Source organism: Eutrigla gurnardus (assembly GCF_963514095.1).
Source record: "Eutrigla gurnardus genome assembly, chromosome: 5".
In the NCBI taxonomy this organism is placed as follows: domain Eukaryota; kingdom Metazoa; phylum Chordata; class Actinopteri; order Perciformes; family Triglidae; genus Eutrigla; species Eutrigla gurnardus.
This window is the reverse complement of record NC_139919.1, coordinates 21,567,569-21,586,341: the sequence shown is the minus strand read 5'-3', so window position 1 is coordinate 21,586,341 and position 18,773 is coordinate 21,567,569. Positions and strand designations below refer to the sequence as shown.

At 44.1% G+C, this 18,773-nt stretch overlaps 2 protein-coding genes across 2 annotated transcripts in view; both read right to left on the bottom strand.

The window, feature by feature from the left end:
• kcnip1a (Kv channel interacting protein 1 a) overlaps positions 1–3,089 on the bottom strand; it is a 32,257-nt gene extending 29,168 nt beyond the window's left edge. The window contains exon 1 of the mRNA XM_084010064.1: positions 2,889–3,089. Coding sequence (XP_083866190.1) covers positions 2,889–2,976 — 88 coding nt within the window. The 5' untranslated portion in view covers positions 2,977–3,089. The remainder of the gene's footprint in view (positions 1–2,888) is intronic.
• A 4,525-nt stretch (positions 3,090–7,614) lies between these two features.
• On the bottom strand, positions 7,615–18,636 carry LOC311014002 (uncharacterized protein). Its single transcript, XM_084010349.1, has 18 exons — positions 18,435–18,636; positions 17,689–17,857; positions 17,240–17,303; positions 16,173–16,982; positions 15,307–15,777; positions 13,918–15,201; positions 13,694–13,780; positions 13,320–13,478; positions 13,052–13,168; positions 12,616–12,738; positions 12,442–12,498; positions 11,832–12,356; positions 10,970–11,176; positions 9,843–10,551; positions 9,244–9,374; positions 9,112–9,165; positions 8,842–8,995; positions 7,615–8,634 (listed from the first exon to the last, which is right to left on the bottom strand). Exons 3-17 carry the CDS (start codon positions 17,300–17,302, stop codon positions 8,852–8,854), a joined length of 4,941 nt encoding a protein of 1,646 aa, XP_083866475.1. The 5' UTR covers position 17,303; positions 17,689–17,857; positions 18,435–18,636; the 3' UTR covers positions 7,615–8,634; positions 8,842–8,851.
• Positions 18,637–18,773: the final 137 nt, after the last annotated feature.

The following is an 18,773-nucleotide window of genomic DNA, read 5'->3' as shown; positions in this document are numbered from 1 at the left end:
GGGAAGTGAGCAGAGCTTAAAAGAGGTCTGGAAACTCCAGCCTGAGATTTCTGTGAAATAGAAGCTAACAAATCACAGTCAGCTAGTGTGGTTATGTTTTAAGATTATACATGTTATCTTTAATACATAGATTGTGCTCCAGATTGACGTGAAACACAGTGGATTAAAGGAGATGAAACAGGAAGCAATATTAGAATTTAAGGCCAAAGCAGGACAACCCTATTAGGGTCTTTTCAACAGTCTTTTAGGGATGAAATATAGTAGAAACCATAGCATTAAGATTTAAGATGCAGTTAAGGCTAAATCCTTTAGGAGGTCCAAAAGCATTTTACATGATCCATCCATCCATCCATTTTCTACCGCTTATCCTGTATTTTAGGGTCACGGGGGGGCTGGAGCCAATCCCAGCTGTCATTGGGCGAAGGCAGGGTACACCCTGGACAGGACGCCAGTCTATCACAGGGAGACATGTAGAGACAAACAACCATTCACACTCACATTCACACCTACGGGCAATTTAGAGTCATCAATTAACCTATCATTTTACATGATCTGTATCATATTAATGCCAACAAGCCATGTCTTGTGTTTTTTTTTCTATTGTCCATTAAATGATTTATGATTTTCTTTTACACATTTTCATTCCTCACTACTCAAAATGTTCCATAATTCACTCCTTTAAGTGAACTGCAATCATTTCATCATTAGTCTCTGAAACCCAGAGTCTTGGGTAATTTAATTCACATCACATTATGTTATGAATTTCAAAGAAGATTCATAGGATTTGTTTTAGCCAACCCATCAGTTTAGCATAATGTGATTTTCTGTCTGTTTACCTGTATTTTCTCAGTGCTACCAGCAGAGGTCGATGCTGCTCTGGTAGTCAGACACAAGGTAAGGGAAGGTTTCCATTTAATATTTTGGAGTGAAGCTTTGGATCAATTTACTCGTCCAGGAAAATACCACAGCGTCTAGGAGTGTGGAGCCTGAAAGACGTTGGCGTTAAAGAGGGTCTAATATAAGATGCTAACACGTTGCATTATGGGAAGGGTGGGTGTAGCAAAAGTCTGAATATTTTGGCCTCCTCTGTTAATAGTAAATGAATGTAGAATATCTTCAAGACGACAGCTTTCTCGCTAGATTACTTAAAGTCCTTCCATAAATGGAAAATGGATGCATAGAACAACTAAATATTAAAACCCTAACCCTATTAGACATCATTAGGCAATATTAGAAAAGCATTACGCCCAAAATTACATTAGACCCTTATTCTCCTCCAAATGGCTCCATAACTAACCAGTTTACAACTATCCAGTTTCTGTGGCAGACAGTATCTCTCTAGACATTTAAGATGGACCACAGCACTCAGCAAAACGATAGAAAACGTGTTCATTGATTTGAACAATCATCAGACACAATTAAAACACCAACGTCTAAAATAGAAGAGCAATACGTAGTTAAACCCATCCATAAAACTACAATTGTAATGGCCCTTTAAAGAGCTGAAATGTGTGTGTGTGTGTGTGTGTGTGTGTGTGTGTGTGTGTGTGTGTGTGTGTGTGTGTGTGTGTGTGTGTGTGTGTGTGTGTGTGTGTCTGGGGGGTCTGATATTTTGAACCCACATCTCCTCTTCCTTTTCCTCATTGTCAGTGTGGGTGTTTTAATGGCTGTGTTAGAGCAATGTGTGTTTTTTCACATATCTGTGTGTGTGTGTGTGTGTGTGTGTGTGTGTGTGTGTGTGTGTGTGGGTGGGTGGGTGTGTTTGTGTGTGTGTGTGTGTGTGTGTGTGTGTGTGTGGGTGGGTGTGTGTGTGGGTGTGTGTGTGTCTGCATGTGTGTGATAGAGAAAGACTTTCTGATCATTTGCTATGCATTTTTTAAGTAATTTGTTACGCAACCAAACCTCAGCAGCAGCTCCTTCATGACGTGTGTGTTATACCTTGGGGGCAACTCTACCCGCTGTGACCAAATGCTTGAACCATCCTCAAACATGTGTGTGTGTGTGTGTGTGTGTGTGTGTGTGTGTGTGTGTGTGTGTGTGTGTGTGTGTGTGTGTGTGTGTGTGTGTGTGTGTTTATGCAGCTGAATACTTCTTTTTGCATCTAATGTATGTGTGTGACGGACTTCTATGATGTTCCCGATCCCTCCAGACAAAATGTCAATTGGCTCAAAGAGCATTGCTGTAAGTGTGCATGTGTGCGTGTGTGTGTGTCTCTGTGTGTATGTGTGTGTGTGCCTCCAGGCTGCTGCTCTGCTGCATGCAGTTTCTGAAGCTTTGTGTGTATTCAGCTGCATTGCATCAACAATGAAAGCTCTAGAATGAGATTTAAAAATAAAAATAAAAGACCACTCTCATGTTCTCGTGTGTAAAAATACAGGACCCTCACATATAGGCACTGAGCCATGGATGGATGGACACACACACACACACACACACCAAATACCAACTAATGAATCACAACCCTCCCCTTCCTCTCTGCACCGTGTGTGCATACTGCCCCCTTCCTCGTTGCCACACCGACGTGTTTTATACCTCACATTCATCACAAGCACACACACACTGCCCTATATCAACTTTATCTCTCCTCTCCATTAGCCGCTTCCTGCCGTCATCCGTGTCTCCTTTCGGTCCTCTCTCCGGAGAACATACTGAACAGAACGAGGTCAACTGCAGACAAGAGGAGACCGGAGAAAAGAGTTGTACGAGCCGAGGATGAAACACGAGCTGGACCGGACGTTCACTCCTGCTTTTGTGGCACTGACGTACATCTGTGGCCTTGGCTGCTACGATGTAAGTGTTTACAGCACGACTTTCGGTGCTTGCAACTCTACAAGAACTCTCACACACAAACACACATTTTGCACAAACACATTCAAGCACTTACATACCTTTATTGAGAGTCCCAGTGACCAGTTTGTGCAGGGTCAAAGCAAACTTGACAAGTCCCTGTTTGCAGCGCTTGGCACACCCCGCCATCCTGACAGTGACCTGGGATGCAGCCGAGCAGGACCAGAGCAGGACAGGGGTGTCCAGGTCCAGAGCAGGACAGGGGTGTCCAGGTCCAGAGCAGAGCTCTCAGGTCGGAGCGGAAATCAATACAACTTCTTCTGGTGGAGCGTATGGATCCAATGGGGTGAAAGAGGCAAAGGAGCGCCCGCTCCTCTTAATGCGTAGCCTTTCGTCCTGCTGAGCTGGAGGGAGAAAAAAAAGGAAAAAGAAGCAATGATCTCCCCCTGCTTTCCCTCCCCCACTCCTCCTCCTCCGCCTTCTCCATCCCACCTCTGAACGTGTCCAAATTAGTGGCTGCCTGAGAGAAAGTTGAGCTTGTAGAGATGGTGAGTGAGAGAGAGAGCGAGGAAGTGCGATAAAAGAAGCAAACTCTCCAGTAAGATAACTACAGCTTGTTCGAGGTGCTCTTACAATCCAAGTTTCCGAGAAACTTCCTCCCAATCTGCAGGCAGCCTCTGGGGTTGCAGTAGTGAAGGAATCTCATGAGGCTTTCTTGCTTTTCTCCTTCTTCCCTCCTGCTTATCAAATGTATCCCCCCTTTAAGTGGGGAAGCAGTAATCCACCTTCAGCACCAGTGACAATGGACAGCTCCCCACAATGCAGAGCAAACACACTGAGCTCCTTCTGTTTCACTCTCTCTCTCTCTCTCTCTCTCTCTCTCTCTAGGCAACCACACACACACACTCACAGACACACACACACTCTCCTCCTTCAACTCCTCCCACAGCCCCTATAACACAGACATACTTTCTATTACTTGATATATGGTCATGAATAATATATTTCTTCTTGGTAAACATCACATCAAAAATATTTTAAAAAATGACCATTTAAAAAATACGATATACTTATCAATATAGCAATAATATAAGGTAGTGAATGTATCTTCTGTTTGTCATTTGCCCTGTTTAGTCTTTACTTTTATGTTTAATTTGTATGCTATTTTGTAATTTACCTTTTTTACTTTTCTACTTGATTGCTGCATAAATCAAATAATGTTAATGTAAAGTTAAAGTAAAGTATTAGCAATCTCAAGATCCTCTACTTTAATGATTTATTTGACCCCAATCAAGTCATCAATATGCCTCGCCAGATAGCAGGAATGCAAATTTATTGATCAAGTTGTATTTGTCCATCACATGCTGATGACCTTTAGTAGGCCTTTAATCCGTCCTGAATACAACACTATGATCATCATAGGAAACTTAGTGAGAACATACTGACAATAAAAGATGGAAACAAAAGAGGATCAAAGGAGGGAGAAAAAGGGAGAAAGAGGATGCAGGGACATAATCTTATAATGTCCGTCTGTGCTATATTTAGTCCTACATCACATATAGGTACTGGGGTGGAATAACAGCAAAGTTAGCAGGAAAAATGAAGAAAAGGATGTAAACCGACACTGGGGGGTGGAGAGAGGCAAGCAATGAAACAATAAAAATGCAAATAAACTACATAAAAAACAGAAGAATTGGAGAGAATTGACAGAGGAGGTGGCGAATTAGCTGGGGGAGCTATAAGTCCCATAAAATCATATTCTTGCTATCAAACAGGGATCAATACTTTCTAAACAGACTCTGGAGGTCCAACCCTTGATGAAAGCAGAGGAAGGTGAGAGAAAGAAAACAAGGAGAGCAAAGATGGAAAGAGGAGGAGCGGGGGAAATAAAAGCAAGTCAAAGAGTTGAGCAGTGAAAAAGAGGGGGGAGGATGTGTTTTCTGAGGCGACACCGCTGTTTTGGCTATTAAGCAGGAAGACGATCACTGTGGGGGAATTTGCATAAACATGCTTCTCTATTACCGCCCCCATTGTTCATGATTAATGAGATTAGGGTTGCCTTTGCGCAGAGATTCAAGGATGTAATGGCAACTAATTGCTTGTCTCTTCCCAAATTAGAAGTTGCGCCGTTTGATGTTTGCTTCAACGTGGATTTGCTCAGAGTGATGGAGCGCTGGTGTTCCTCTGCCTGGTAGGAGGTGGAGCGTACCTGATGGGCACCGGGTGGAAGAGAGGAGAAACACAACAGGGGCTGGAAAAGAGAGAGCTTTAATGATGCACAATAGCATTAAAGAAAAGAGAAAAGATGGAAAAAAAGGGCAGTTAAATAAACGACTTGGGCGAGAAAATGGTATAGATGAAAGGAGAGGAGGATTATATGAAAGAGACCGGGTTGAAATAGAGAGCTTGAGGTGCATAAAGAAACAATTAAAAGAAGGGATGGGGGGGTAAAGAACTGAGATGGGTTGAATTATGAAGGTGAAAGTAATATATAAAAAGAGCAAAGAGATGGGGTGAAGAGAGAAGAGGGCAGTGAGAGAAAAATGGGGAGGGAGGTGGAGAAAAAACCAGTGAGACAAAAAGAGAGGAGATTGCTTTTGAACACTGTAGATCTGTCAGAATGAAATCACAGGCGGGCCGGCTGTAAGCCCTGATAATGGCTTGCCTCTAAATATAACAGGCACCGAGATGGTCTGATACGACCACAACAACAGACGCAGAGATGGTGAGAATAAAGGAGGCATCTCAACGCCGGGGAGTGAGAGCCGGAACACAAAATGGCTAATCTGTAAAGCATAAGGACTCAGCGGTCGGCCCTTTTTATAGTGGTCATTTTTGCATAATAAGTTCCAGCAATTAACCATACACACATGCTTGTAGTGACACGCACAACCACCGTGGTATCACAACAAAACAAACAAACCCTTCCAGCATCGAGACCCATCTGCTCGGAGACAGCAGTGAGACGGACCCACTTTTAGAGCTCGTCTGTGGGTGTGAGCAGCAAATGTTGCCCCGGAGGTCTGGAAGTCCACTCCAGACGACCCCGCTGGAGCCCGGGGTGCTCAGGGTGTCAGTGGCAGTGATGGAGTGACAACGTCCCCACTGGGTGAAATTAAAACCTCCACACACAACTGTTCCCCTCTCTTCTTTCTCCTTCTACACCCCCCCTAGCCCCAACACACACACACACACACACACACACACACACACACCTTCAAGACACCCTGCCAATGACAATTGTCTGTCTCTCTCACACACACACTCCTGCAAGCAGAAGACAAACAAACACACACACAATGAGAGAGAAACCTCCAGAAGTTTAAACCCAGCTGCCACCAAAACTCCCCCTCGACGACGACACACACACACACACACACACACACACACACACACACACACACACACACACACACACACACACACACACACACACACACACACACACACACACACACACACACACACACACCTTTGAGCTCCTGTTTTCCTCCCAACTGTAACTCTCATGTTGGCCTACATGGGAAGAGTCCATCATTAAACATCAACACAGAAAATTAATTAACAGAGGTCATTAACTCATGTAAACAAGACACACACACACACACACACACACACACACACACACACACACACTAGTGTACTGAGGCACCATATATGTTGGAGTGTGTGTTAATATTGAAGCTGAGTGTAATGAGAGCCCTGTGGGTCCAGCTGAGCTCCTCGGAGGCTGATTCAGGGGATGGTTGTGTCATGCAAACACTGCAGTTTTAATTGCAGCTTCTTTAGTCGGTGCAGGAATACAGTAGAACCACCAGTTCACCTAAAGCTTGATCCAACATGCAACGCATCAACTAATGCTCCCTATTCTCAGACCAAGCATGTTCTGTACAAGCTTTTGTGTAAATGTACTGGTTCTAATTGTATTAATAGGGTTTTTGCAAACTTTCAAACTTCAGCATTCTCTAACATTCTGTATTGTTTGAAGAATTGGTTTTCATTTGGTTGCTGGTTTTGTGGTTAGTGTGCAGACTTTTGCTAAATTTGCCTAAAGCTTCAAAGATATACTTTTGGTTCAGACAGGAAACGAGGAAGAGGAGCTGATGAAAGAAGATGAATGTTTCCATGTTGTCTCGCAGTACAAACTGTTACACTTGTACCACTTTGCACAAACACACTCCCGCCTCCACCTGGAACTCTTTCTGCTGAGCACGAGCGCCGACGTTCTCAGAGGAGTTCCCGAAGCTGCTGAGAACAGCAGGTGATTATTACGCTCCTTCTCCTTTTGAAGCTGCTGATGCTTCGTCTTCTGCCACTTCAGTTTCGGCGTCGTGCCTAGTTTGTACTGAATGGGAGAGCAGACATGGAGATGTTTTGGGTTACATGTCGGCGTCATCCACTCCACTAAGTCGCTGGTGAAAGCAGCTGTCAGATGTTGTGACTGAGTTACACACACAGCCATTGCTTGGATGGCTGTCGTCTAGTGGTCATTAATGGGAGGCGTTTAGGTTGAACGAACAGGAGTAACGTCTAAGCGGAGCCTCATAATTCAGCATCTACACAGCAAGATTTATGAGACACATGTATTAGTCAGTGTCATATGAAAATCATGCATCTCCAAAATGTCAGAGAAGATGATTTTCAGCTTTTTGACAATGCACTGCTCACATAATCTCATGGGTTTTAGACATTTATGGGAAACATTTGAAATCTGAAATTTGAAGAGACATTTTTCTTGACAGCAAGATATTATTATCATTGCCATAATCCATAAATCCAAGTTTTTGTATAAAGTTTTCAGTTCTTACATCAGATCACTTACACGCGGACACCGGGATGACATTTAATATCATATAAACATTTATTCTCTGTACAGTCGTAAGTAGTCAATGGGGGGAATCAATATTTTCTATTACTAATAGAAAAATACATTTGCTCCACCATGACCACTCCACACCCGTAGATACAGTCAGTAGCAAAAAAGAACATACATGTGTTGTGAACGTTGTATAAAACCATATGAACGTGCACCCGTGACATCTATTAGGTATGAAAAAACAAAGTATCACTCATACAAAAAGACATACAGTGTGTGGTACGTTGGCATATATGTATAGTATTCTCTACAAAAAAATATCAGTGATAATCTGTTTTTATTTCATCTTCTAGATACGACCGTGTGCAAATTTAAGAACTTAAATAACTTCTGTGTTTGAAGGGATTCTGTAGACCTGTGAGGAGAAGCAAACGGATAAGTCTTTGGAGTGAATCATATCTTTTTTTGGCTTCACGTGTAAAAGTCAAGTAATATGTCTTGTTAGCACATTATACAGTATGCGTTGATTTTTTAAAAAACAAAGGCTTTTGATACAGTAAGTGTCCATTTAGCCAGCTGTTGGCGTCACAGAGTCCAGAGAGGCAGCAGCGGGGATCTCTGGTGAAGCAGTACCACACATGGACTCTCGGAGATCTTGGCGCCATATAGTTTGTAGTGAAGTATCGCTTTTTTATCAGTGTGTCAGGATTGGTTTGATTGGCAGCCTTTCACCTAGCAGTCGCAACGTCCCATCCAATCAAGAGGTGAATCCGGCATGTGGTGAAGTTCTTGCTTTTACACGCAGATTAGCTCTCTATGACATCTTCAGTTAATGGTTTTGAGGTTTAGCGGCCGGGCCACAGGTCACCACGTGTTCCCAGGCTGGTAAAGTGAGACGGTGTGAGATTTCTCTGATTGGTTGACCTGAGCCAGAGGGGATCCCATGAGCGTGACGGTGTCTCCCTGCCTGTCTGCTGAAGGTGGAGGTTAGGACGGCCCCTCGGAGGGCTGCAGCTATAGATGGCTGTGCACTGGAGGGCGGACACACAGGACGAAGGGAAAAATAGATTGTCACAGATAACAGAGGAGCAAGGAAACCTTGAAGCCCCTTTTAAAATATAAACTGGATTAGATTTCACTTTAAAGTCACCGCTATCTGATATTTGTCCATCACAGACACAAGGACATAAAGACATTTCACCATTCAAACTTTGCCATGACTATGCTGACTTGTTTACCTTGCCACTATTACGTTTGCTGCAGTCGATGGTGGTCTCTTCCGAGTGAAGTCCTGTACATGGTGGGGACAAAGTCAGAACTAAGACCATTAGATCCCAGCGTTTGCACACTGATGTTGACCGGGACACTCAGATCGACATTCTCCAGAACACACTATAGAAACAAAGACAAATATTAAAGAAATAACATTAACTGTAACATTAATAATGTTTTAGAGATGTGTTCATACAATAAGATACAATCATTTGTAGCTTTTAAGAGGCCGATACCTTGGTGCATGCAGAGCTCATGACAGATTTGTGGAAGTCCCCGTCTACAAACACCTGAGAGGTAACAAGAAACAATAAGAACAAACAAATAACAATCTCCATATGTTAATCTATGTGGTTGGTTTTGCCTACCCGGTATCCATACACAAACGTGCCATTACTGCAGCCCAGCTCGTCGAGCGGCGGCCTCTCCCACCCAATCATGAGGCTGCTCTGGCCCACTGTTTGAATGACCTCGACAGAGCGGACCTCTGCTGGAGCTTCTGGAGGTGAGCGGACAAAGAAACATCAAGCACGGTGAACTGTCTTCCCTGTACAATGCAGATCTATTTTTACCTTCTTTTAACTTTCAAATTGTACCACAATAAAGTAACATAACAGGACTAGTGCAAACTGAACAAAGGAATCCAAGCGTTTCAGTCAAAGTTTATCATCATGTGCTGCAGTGTGTTACTGCATGTGAGCAATAAACAGGACAACATCGAACTGCAGGAATTTAATACAATATTGCTTCCAATGTAAGACCCACAAACAGAACGGTCTGTATCTAAGCTGGGTATAATTGCATTTCAGCAGTATACAAGCAAAAATATATTGTCATCATCACTCTTCAATAAAGGCATTTCAACTTTTCTTTTAGATAAAACAAGAATGTCTTCTAACAGGACTTTAAGCAACGGTGTGTTCTGCCTTTGTGTATGAAATCTCAAATGAATAATACATGTGGTTACCTGGTTTGGGTCTTGCCGTCTTGGCCTTTTCTAGAGCAGCGGTGGCCTTTCTCTCAGGAGAGCAGGGAGCAGGCGGAGTGCAGGATGCAGTAAATACAAGTCCACGATATCCAGCGGCAGCATCATCCGTTTCAGGAGGCTTGTTAAAATGATTGGCCTCGGGGGCAGTTGATCTGCTGGAGGCAGTTGTTTCTGAGGCAGTGGTTTGTGGATTAGTGTCAGAGCACATTGAGACATCGGAGTCAACGGCCCTGGTCCTCGGAGTTAGCGTTAGAGTATTAGTGTGTTGAGCATCAGAGTTGTCCAGGATAGCAGTGATGTTATTTGCCAGCTTTGGTGGCGTTGTTGTAGTAGAGCCACTGCTTGTGGTGGATTTGCAAGGTGCTATCGTTGCAAAAGGACATTCAGAAGAGCTAGAAAGAGCAGACGTTGTCATCTTAGATGCGTCTGATTTAGAGCGATGGTTGGTAAACATGTTGAATGTGACGGTAGCAGATCGAGAGGCGACTGCATGGAGAAGTGTGGTTGACGTATTTGTGGCCGTCACTGATGGAGTGAGCTTAGCTCGGCTCACTGGGAGGGAGTCGGGGTGGAGTGTATTAGAACTGAGGCTCTGCTTCTTTGTCTGAGAGGCTGGTCTCAGGTCTGCAGGAGCTGAAAACGAGAGACTTTTCCTGGGCTCCTGTCCTCTTCCTCTCCTCACCGGAGCCTTCAAATGAAGGGGAGAGCATTCATTAGACAGTCACACTACATCAGAATCAAACCTGGCAGGTTTTCACATACAAGGAGTTTTGCTTTGATATATTAATGCAAAAAAACAAAACAAAACATAAACAGAGGAAAAGATGAAATAAAAAAATATAAAAGCAAGTAGAGCTAAAATTAAGAACATAAATATAGAAGAAAATACAATACAAATATGAACATATAATCATGCATGTACACATCTTCATGTCAGGTGAGGCTTTCATATGAATATTATTTTTTTATATTATTGTGACATTCTGTAACTTTTAAAAAAAAAAAGATACTTTATTAATACCTTTTCATGATGTGCTGAATCATAACTTTTTAAATGAGCACTGTTTTTCTTTTTCAATACTATCTACGTAACATTTCCAATGTACCTGATAGCTGCTGATAAGAGCCTTCTGCAGCTGCTCATGCAGGTTGATGATCTTCTCAGGACTACTCATCCTCCTGCTGACGTGTGTGCTGGAGGAGGAAGGAAACAGTGAGGATCCAGGCGGACTGGTCGTGTTTGGGGAGGCCTTCCCTTCCGTATCCGAACGATGAAATCCGAATTTTTTTGGTCCACTGGCAGAGGGAGAGACCTGTGGAGGGATTCACAAAAGGCAGATAGTTGTCTTTCTCCCAATTTAATATACAATTTGAAGTACAAACAATTTTACAAACACCACACATCTTAATATAATTAATAACTGTGATAACTTGTAAAGATGGCTGTAAAAACAAATTACACAGTGGCTGAGATTGTAGCAGCTTCGTGCTCGTATGTACACTGAAACGTTTTTGCTTATGAACAAGGGGAATGATTATGTCAAGAAAAACATATTTCAATGTTTATATGAGCAGCTGACCGCACCGTCTTCAGACAGACTTGAAAAATTGTGAACCTATCTTCTTATGCAAGTGTTCTAATTAGAACCGCATTTCCCATAAACCCAGTTGCAAACAGGATCTTTGCCACTTTGATCAAAATGTTTTTGCTCTACAGAAAATAGTAATTTTCTTGATTTTTCTCTCTATATATATAAAAAAAACAAAGGATTCTGTAGTATTTTTAAATGATTCAGGCACGGTAGCACACAAAAAATTACAAAAGCTAGGAACTGCTTCTGATCTTATTTGTGAGGATGATTTCTTAAATGAATGCAGTATTAAATGTTACATCTTCAACCTTTAACTTCAAAAACTTGCTTTAAAAGGATTACATATTTGAACAGAAATATATTTGCATTGTCTCACCTGCACTGTATTGGCGATGAAGCTCTCTTTCAGAACAACAGGTGATGGTGGTGCTTGGATGCTGGCTTGCTCCTGCACTGATGAGGTTGGCACAGCTGAGTTGGCATTTTTCTTTAGTGTTCCTGTTGTTGCCGGTGTGACTTCACTACGGCAGTTTGGAGAATTTGCGGTGGATTCAATGGTGTCTACAGATGTGAGATGTTCACTTTTAAGCTCTCTATATCCTTCAGATCCAGATCCAGGTGATATAGCAGAGCAGGTCTGATCAGGCGTGAACCCGCTGCTGTAGTCTTGGAATTTGGAAATAAAGCCTGCTGTAAAGCCGGTGGTATAATCTCGGGTCTTAACGTCGCCCCCTGGTGTGAATGCTGCGACGTAGTCCTGCAGAGCAGCGTCACTGAGCAGCTGCTCGACCTGCTGTGTGAGTGTGGAGTCCATACATCCGCGTCTGTGCATGGCCTTCATCATCTGAGCCAACAAGCCGTTCCTCTCCTGACACTTTACCACCAGGCAGGACACTTTAGCCTGTTATCAGAGGAAATACCTGTCAGTCCAACCCAACTGCTCAGAGGATATGACATGGGGAATGGCTATATCTCGCTTTCCTCACTTTTAAAGGAGCTATTCCCGGATCATTCTGGCTCCTCTTTTTCAGGAGTGCATCATACTACAGCAAAAACAAGATGCATGAAAACTAGGGTTTAGTGTTTATAAGATACAGATCAAATCAGTACTTTGTTTATCATGGACATGCATGCGGAGCCACAGCTGACCGGTTACCCACCTGAGCTCTGATGTCTTTGTAACGGGTCCTGAGTGAGAGGAGAAGAGCGCTCGGATCATCTTTGCTGTCCTGTCGTCGTTTTAGAGCAATATACTCAGAGTTCAGCTCCTCTAGAGCCACAGTCTGTGAGAGACACACACACACACACACACACACACACACACACACACACACACACACACACACACACACACACACACACACACACACACACACACACACACACACACACACACACACACACACACACACACACACACACACACACACACACACACACACACACACACACGAACAGATCTGTGATGAGAATTTCCATGACTTCAACATCTGCTGATTATAAAATGTCTCGCTAGATTGGGTTTGAAGATGAAATAATCAAATGGTTGAGATCAGATTGATATCAGTCCTTAGAGATCATTTATGTGACAGATACCTTAGCTCTGAGCTGAGCTGTAAGGATGTCGTATTTCTCCTCTATGTGTGCCTTTAGTGACAGAGCATCAGTCTTCTCCCTGACCAGGCCTATCAGTTTGCCCTGCAGCCCCTTCACCTGCAGCAGACACAAACCCCGGTTAGGTCCAACAGCTAAATAACACACAGACAACAGATAAACAATGTATTCACACACCAAAAAAACTTTAATGTGCGTGTTTTTATGAATGTTTTTTCTGCTTATAGTTTTGTAATGTTTGGTTAAATACCTGGGTTGTCAGGCTGTCATTTTCCTTTCTGATTTCTTCCACCTGATCGGCTACATCTGTCAAGCTCACCGCCATTTTGTCAGCTGCTCGCGCCACCTTCCTCTCCGCCTCTTCCCTCCCAGCTTCTGATTGACACAATTCACCGTGCAGCCTCTCGGTCTGAACGTGTGATAAACATAAACATGAACATGAAGTTGTTGAAATCTCCAAAGATGCAGCACTACTCTGTAAATATAACAGACAGCTGAAGATAAAAAATAGAAGAAGTCATAGAGTTCGACTGAGATATATATCATCTCCAGCTAGCAAGTGGATCTTGATTTGTTTTGTCCAATTACTGTTATTTGATACTGTTATTAGTTGTGTGAACTCACATCTTCATGGCTCTTGTCCAGTTCTTCTCGTGACCTCTTTAGTTCTGCTGTCAAGGCTTCAATCTCCTTCAACAGATCACTTTGCTCCTGTTTTTCCATCAAAACACGTTGCATAAGTACACAGTGATCCCCCACAACAAGTAATAACGCTTAACGATATCTAAATTGACATTGCAGACATGAACAAATTTGCAGAAAGGCATCAATAACACCAGTCTAAATACCTGTGCAGAGCTTCCTCTGTGGGTGTCGGTCTTCTTGGTCGTAACGGCACCGTTTGTATTCAGCGGATGCTGCGTCCGATTCCCCCACTCCGTCAGCGCTCGGCTGGGCAGAGCAGCTTGGACGCCGTCTCTTTCATCTCTCAGGCCCTGAAGTGATAGTTTTATCTGCTTCTCCTCCTGTTTCAAACAACTGATTGAATGTTCAATGCTTTCTTTATCTTCTCTCAAAGCTGATTTTATTAACTCGTCGCAGGCTTCATGTGAAGTGTAAGATGATTGTTCCTTGTCTCTCCGTTCCGTCAGACACTTAAGGGAATTGGATAGTTCGTCTCTTTCTTGCTTCAAGCGGAGCACCGCCTGTCTTAACTGGTCACTCTCCGTCTGTAAACTTTGTAGCGACTGCACTTTTTCATCTCTCTCTTCTAACAGTTTTTTATCTGTTTTTAGAGCAGATAAAGACTCTTTCAGGCCACTGAGAGACTTGATAAACTGGTCTCTCTCATCCTTCAGCACGCAGACTGTTCTGGCAAGCTGCTCTCTCTCTTGTTTGAGACCAGCCAGAGATTGAAAGACGCCGTCTTTCTCCTCCTTCAGTCTCCAAACGGTCCGCGTTAACTGCTGTTTCACTTCTGTCTGCGTTTGGATTGATAGAGCGACTTCTCTCTGCTGCTCTCTGAGAGCATTTGTGCAGCCCGACAGCTCCTCTTCTTCTGCTTTGAGGCTCTGGAGTGATCTGGTCAGCTGGACCACTTGATCAGTCAGTGAACTAACACGCAGGCTGTTCTGCAACGGATCACGGTGATGATCGTGTTGAGAACCACGTGCTGAAGCTGCACTCAAACCGTCTGGTTGTTGACCGGACATCAACTGTGGTTCTTCCCCTTTCAGCATGCCTTCCACCAAACTGTCCACACGTTCTTCTAGGTCGTTCTGTTGAAAACGTCCTGTAATATGCTGTTCACTCCCCACTAACCTCTGCTGCAGCTCCATGATGGTATTGAGATCATCTTCGGTCTTCTTGGTGAGTTCTGTAATCAAACCCTCTTGGTCCTGGTTCTCCTGCTCCAGCCTGACGACGTCCGTCTCTAGTTTGGAGATATTCTCCCTCAGCTGTGTTTGCTCCCTCTTGATCTCATCTTCTCTGAGCTCAATGTGAGCCAAAAACTCCTGGATCCTGTCAGCCAAGGCCCGGTTCTCCTGATTCAGGGCCTGGACAAGATCATCCTGGGCGAGCGGGAGAATGGGGTTATCTTCAGCACCATCAGTGGTGGTCAGTGTGCTAATCTGAGTAAACAAAGAGGTAGAATTTGTGGTATACTGAACAGGTGTATACTGGAAAGGTGGTTATTTCAGCTGTAAATTGGGAATACTGCTATTCCTGTGACATACCTTTTCTCTTGACGATCCCTGCTCCGCCTCTGATTCTTGTTCCTCTTTCCAAAGCTGGGATTTCAGTCGAGTATTCTCTTCAGCCAAAATCTGCAGCTGCTGCTGTGTGTCCTCCAGGGTGACCTCCAGCCGCTCACGCTCACGATCCTCCCACAACCCCAAGCTCCTGTAGGCTTCCCGCAGGGCATCAGATTCCACACTGGGGCTCGTCTCCAGGTTGGGGACCCCTCCGGTGCACCAGGTCCCCAGTTTAAACTCATCTATCGTCTCCGTAGACAAGGAGAGTGACTGGAGGCTGGGGTTGGTTTTAGAGCCGAGGTGGCAAAAGTTTTTAGGTGGAGTTTCTGATTTGGCAGATGAGGCGTGATCCTCTGTGTTGTTCTGCATGCCCTCTGCTGCTACCTGGTGGCGAACGGGTGGAACTTCAGATGAATGCAGCTGGCCTGTTTCTTCACTTGATGTGAGATGAACCTACACAGAGATCATACATGTGGGAAAAGTTGTGAATGATATGTAAAAATGTAAATGACAAGACATTTCAGTTTTAGTGTCTCAGTCAGCTATAATGATCTATTGATATTTATTTATACCTGTATAGGGAAGGTGGTTACGTAACACCCTAAATCCTCACAACAGAGCTTTCTCTCTTCAGGAGCATTCACACATTTTAATCCTATAATACCGTCTCATGAAATAACAAAAAGAAATTACAAAATTAAGACAATAATAATAACAGATTTAAAATGTAGTTATTTTTACAAACTGTATTTGGTCTGAAAAATGGTTCAAATGAATTACACATAACAACAGATATTCATAATTACATTAAATAATAATAATGATAATAAAAATCATGTATCACACACCTTTCCAGAGCTCCCCACTGAGGAATGTCCCATGGCAGGGGTATATGAGAGGGTGTTAGAGCCAGGACTCGGGCATGTGGACTCAGGCACCGTGGATGACCGACTGGCTGTTTGCTTAGCTGAATCCCTGAGGATCTGCTGGAGTCTGTGGTTCTCCTCTTTCAGCTCTTCGTTCTCCTCCATTGAGGAGTCTTCAGAAAGCTTTAGCTGGTGCACCTTTGCTTTCATCTCCCCCACCTTGCAGCCCAAGACATGGCTGTTCTCCTGAGCCTTCTGGAGCTGATCCATCAGTCCCCTCCGCTCTGTCAGCCCACCCTCCTCTCTCTCCAGGAGCACCCTGATATCCTCCTGCAGACTCAGGATGAGGCCCTGCAGCCTGGCTTCATTTGAGTTTGTGTCTTTGATCCGTCCACCTTGTATCTCTCTCTCATTTCCCACACTTGGCTGCCATTGCCTCCTCCTCTCCTCCTTCCTCTCCTCCTCCCCTTCACCCTCTCCTCTCATGGGAGGCAGCCTCGGTTCTTCCCACTGTGTTAGGGTCCCGGCAGTAATTCGGACTGCACTGATCGTTGCCATGCCAGTGGCGGCACTCACAGTCATGTCCAATAGCTGCTTTTCTAAAGTGTAGATCCGGTTCTGTAGGCGGTGCTCTCTGTCCTGGGCCAGGCTGAGCTTGTGCTGTAGTTGAGCTTTAAAGTTCTCAAAGTACTGGGACTGGTGACTCATCTCCTCCTCTTTGGCCTTCAGCTGCCTCTGACAGCGCTGCAGTCGCCCCCTCCAAATCTGCTCCCCTTGCTCCTTGTCCTTGGTCTGGGCAGGAGGGAAGAGACAAGGATGGAGACAGAGAAACAAATGTAAGACACAGATACTACATTGGAGTCAGGAAATCCTCTCCTCTTTACTTGGCATTAAATAATTAAGTAAGAGTTAAGATCCGAAATCAGTACTTTTCATCCTTTGTATTTAACAAGCATTTTAGTCTAGATCTATGGTCGAAAAATCCATTGCAGTTTTACAGTTTTGTACTTCCATGCCTATTGATTTCTTCAGAGATCCTGAGCACTCACCATGGTCCTGACCTCCTCCCTGAGCACGTGTAGTCTCTGGTCCAGTTTCACGGAGTGCTGCATGCTGTGGAGGTGGGAGGCAGAGTGGGAGGCTGGTTAACAGAGCTGTAGCAGCAGGCTCCTCTCTGACCTCTCTCACTCTCTGATCCTAACACCACAACATCAAAGATCACATTACAGCTTATTAACCACATTGCCATAAAGCCGGGTGGTTGAACTTCCTCTTACGATCTGATTCAGTCTTACCCCCCGACGTGAGAACAGATGAAAACGTGTAAATATAATCTCCAATTCCAATGGAGACGGTAGCGGCAGGGTCTCAGTCTAGCGGCAGCGTGCTCGCATGCAAGTGTGCAGCGACATGCGATATCACCTCGAGTGAGTACGGAGTAGTGTGTGTGTGTGTGTGTGTGTGTGTCACTGGATCCCCTCTTCCCCCAGTCTCTCACCTGTTCCTCAGGTAGCTGTCACACTGTCGGGCTGAATGTGCACTCTGCTCTAGGTCAGTTCCAAGTTAGTCTGTTACCATGGTAACAGAACGGCTTCCAGAACCCGCCATGTCCGATAAGGTCACGTGATCCTCCATTGCTTAGCCTGTGCTCACTAGGTGACTTTTACCTATGGGACAGTAATTGAAAGTATCTATTGATAGTGGCGTAGTAAAAGTCATTTTTTTGTATTTTTCTTATCTACACATCAGTCAATAACACACAGCCATCAGTAAAGATAAATAAAGACATCTAAAAAGTTACACAAGCACAGAATCCTGTCATCTATTATTGACCATGTCAACAGTTGTCGAGCAGAGGTATCTCTCAGGTTACCCCGCCTCCTAATCCTCCCGTCTCCTCCTGCACTGCCTACCACGTCCCACAAATCCTCCAATCCCAAAAGAGGAAAACATTTTAAAACCTGTGTATACACTGGAACAAAGTCTTTGGTCACTGTAATCCATGCTGCAACGTGGGAAGATACTAGTAGCTGCCCAAATAAGTAATGAGTAAGCTAGCAAAGCAAGTGTGGCTAATGCATAACAAACTACAGGCAAGAAGACACAAGTTACTGGATAACCAATTCACATTTGTATGATGAGAAAATCACCTATTTGCATTCTATAAACAGCAAAACTCACGTTAAATTAGCTCTCACAGTGATGAATGTATAAAGGAGTGAACTCAAGGTAAACTTTAATAACCTGTTTTTTGCGCTCAGCTGATTGTAGTTTCATCTTCTCAGTGCAGCGACGAGCTTCCAGTAAGTCCGGCCTCTGCTCTGTGAGCTTAGTTGCGCTGTTGTTTCCTTAGAAACGCCATCGACGTTGGTAGTAAGCTTGTTTCCCCCCTCACTCGGCACCGTTTCACTCTTCTTTCCCCTCCATCTCTCCTTTCCCCTTGTCCAACTGGGCATTCTTTCAGCCGAGGCTGTGGCTCTTCTCCCTTTAATAAATCCTCTGATTCAGAGTTTTCTTTCAGTAGATCCATGCGTTTGCTTCTCACAGAGGAGTTTTTATCTACCAGGTCCAAGAACCACTATA

What these genes read in the sequence shown, in the direction of transcription:
- LOC311014002 (XM_084010349.1), bottom strand. Translation starts at nt 17,302, where the DNA reads ATGCAGCACTCCGTGAAACTGGACCAGAGACTACACGTGCTCAGGGAG. An exon ending in CAGCTCAGCTCAGAGCTAAG is followed by an intron (nt 12,739 to 13,051) that starts GTATCTGTCACA and finishes TGTCTCTCACAG; the next exon opens with ACTGTGGCTCTAGAGGAGCT. An exon ending in CTCTTATCAGCAGCTATCAG is followed by an intron (nt 10,552 to 10,969) that starts GTACATTGGAAA and finishes CTTCATTTGAAG; the next exon opens with GCTCCGGTGAGGAGAGGAAG.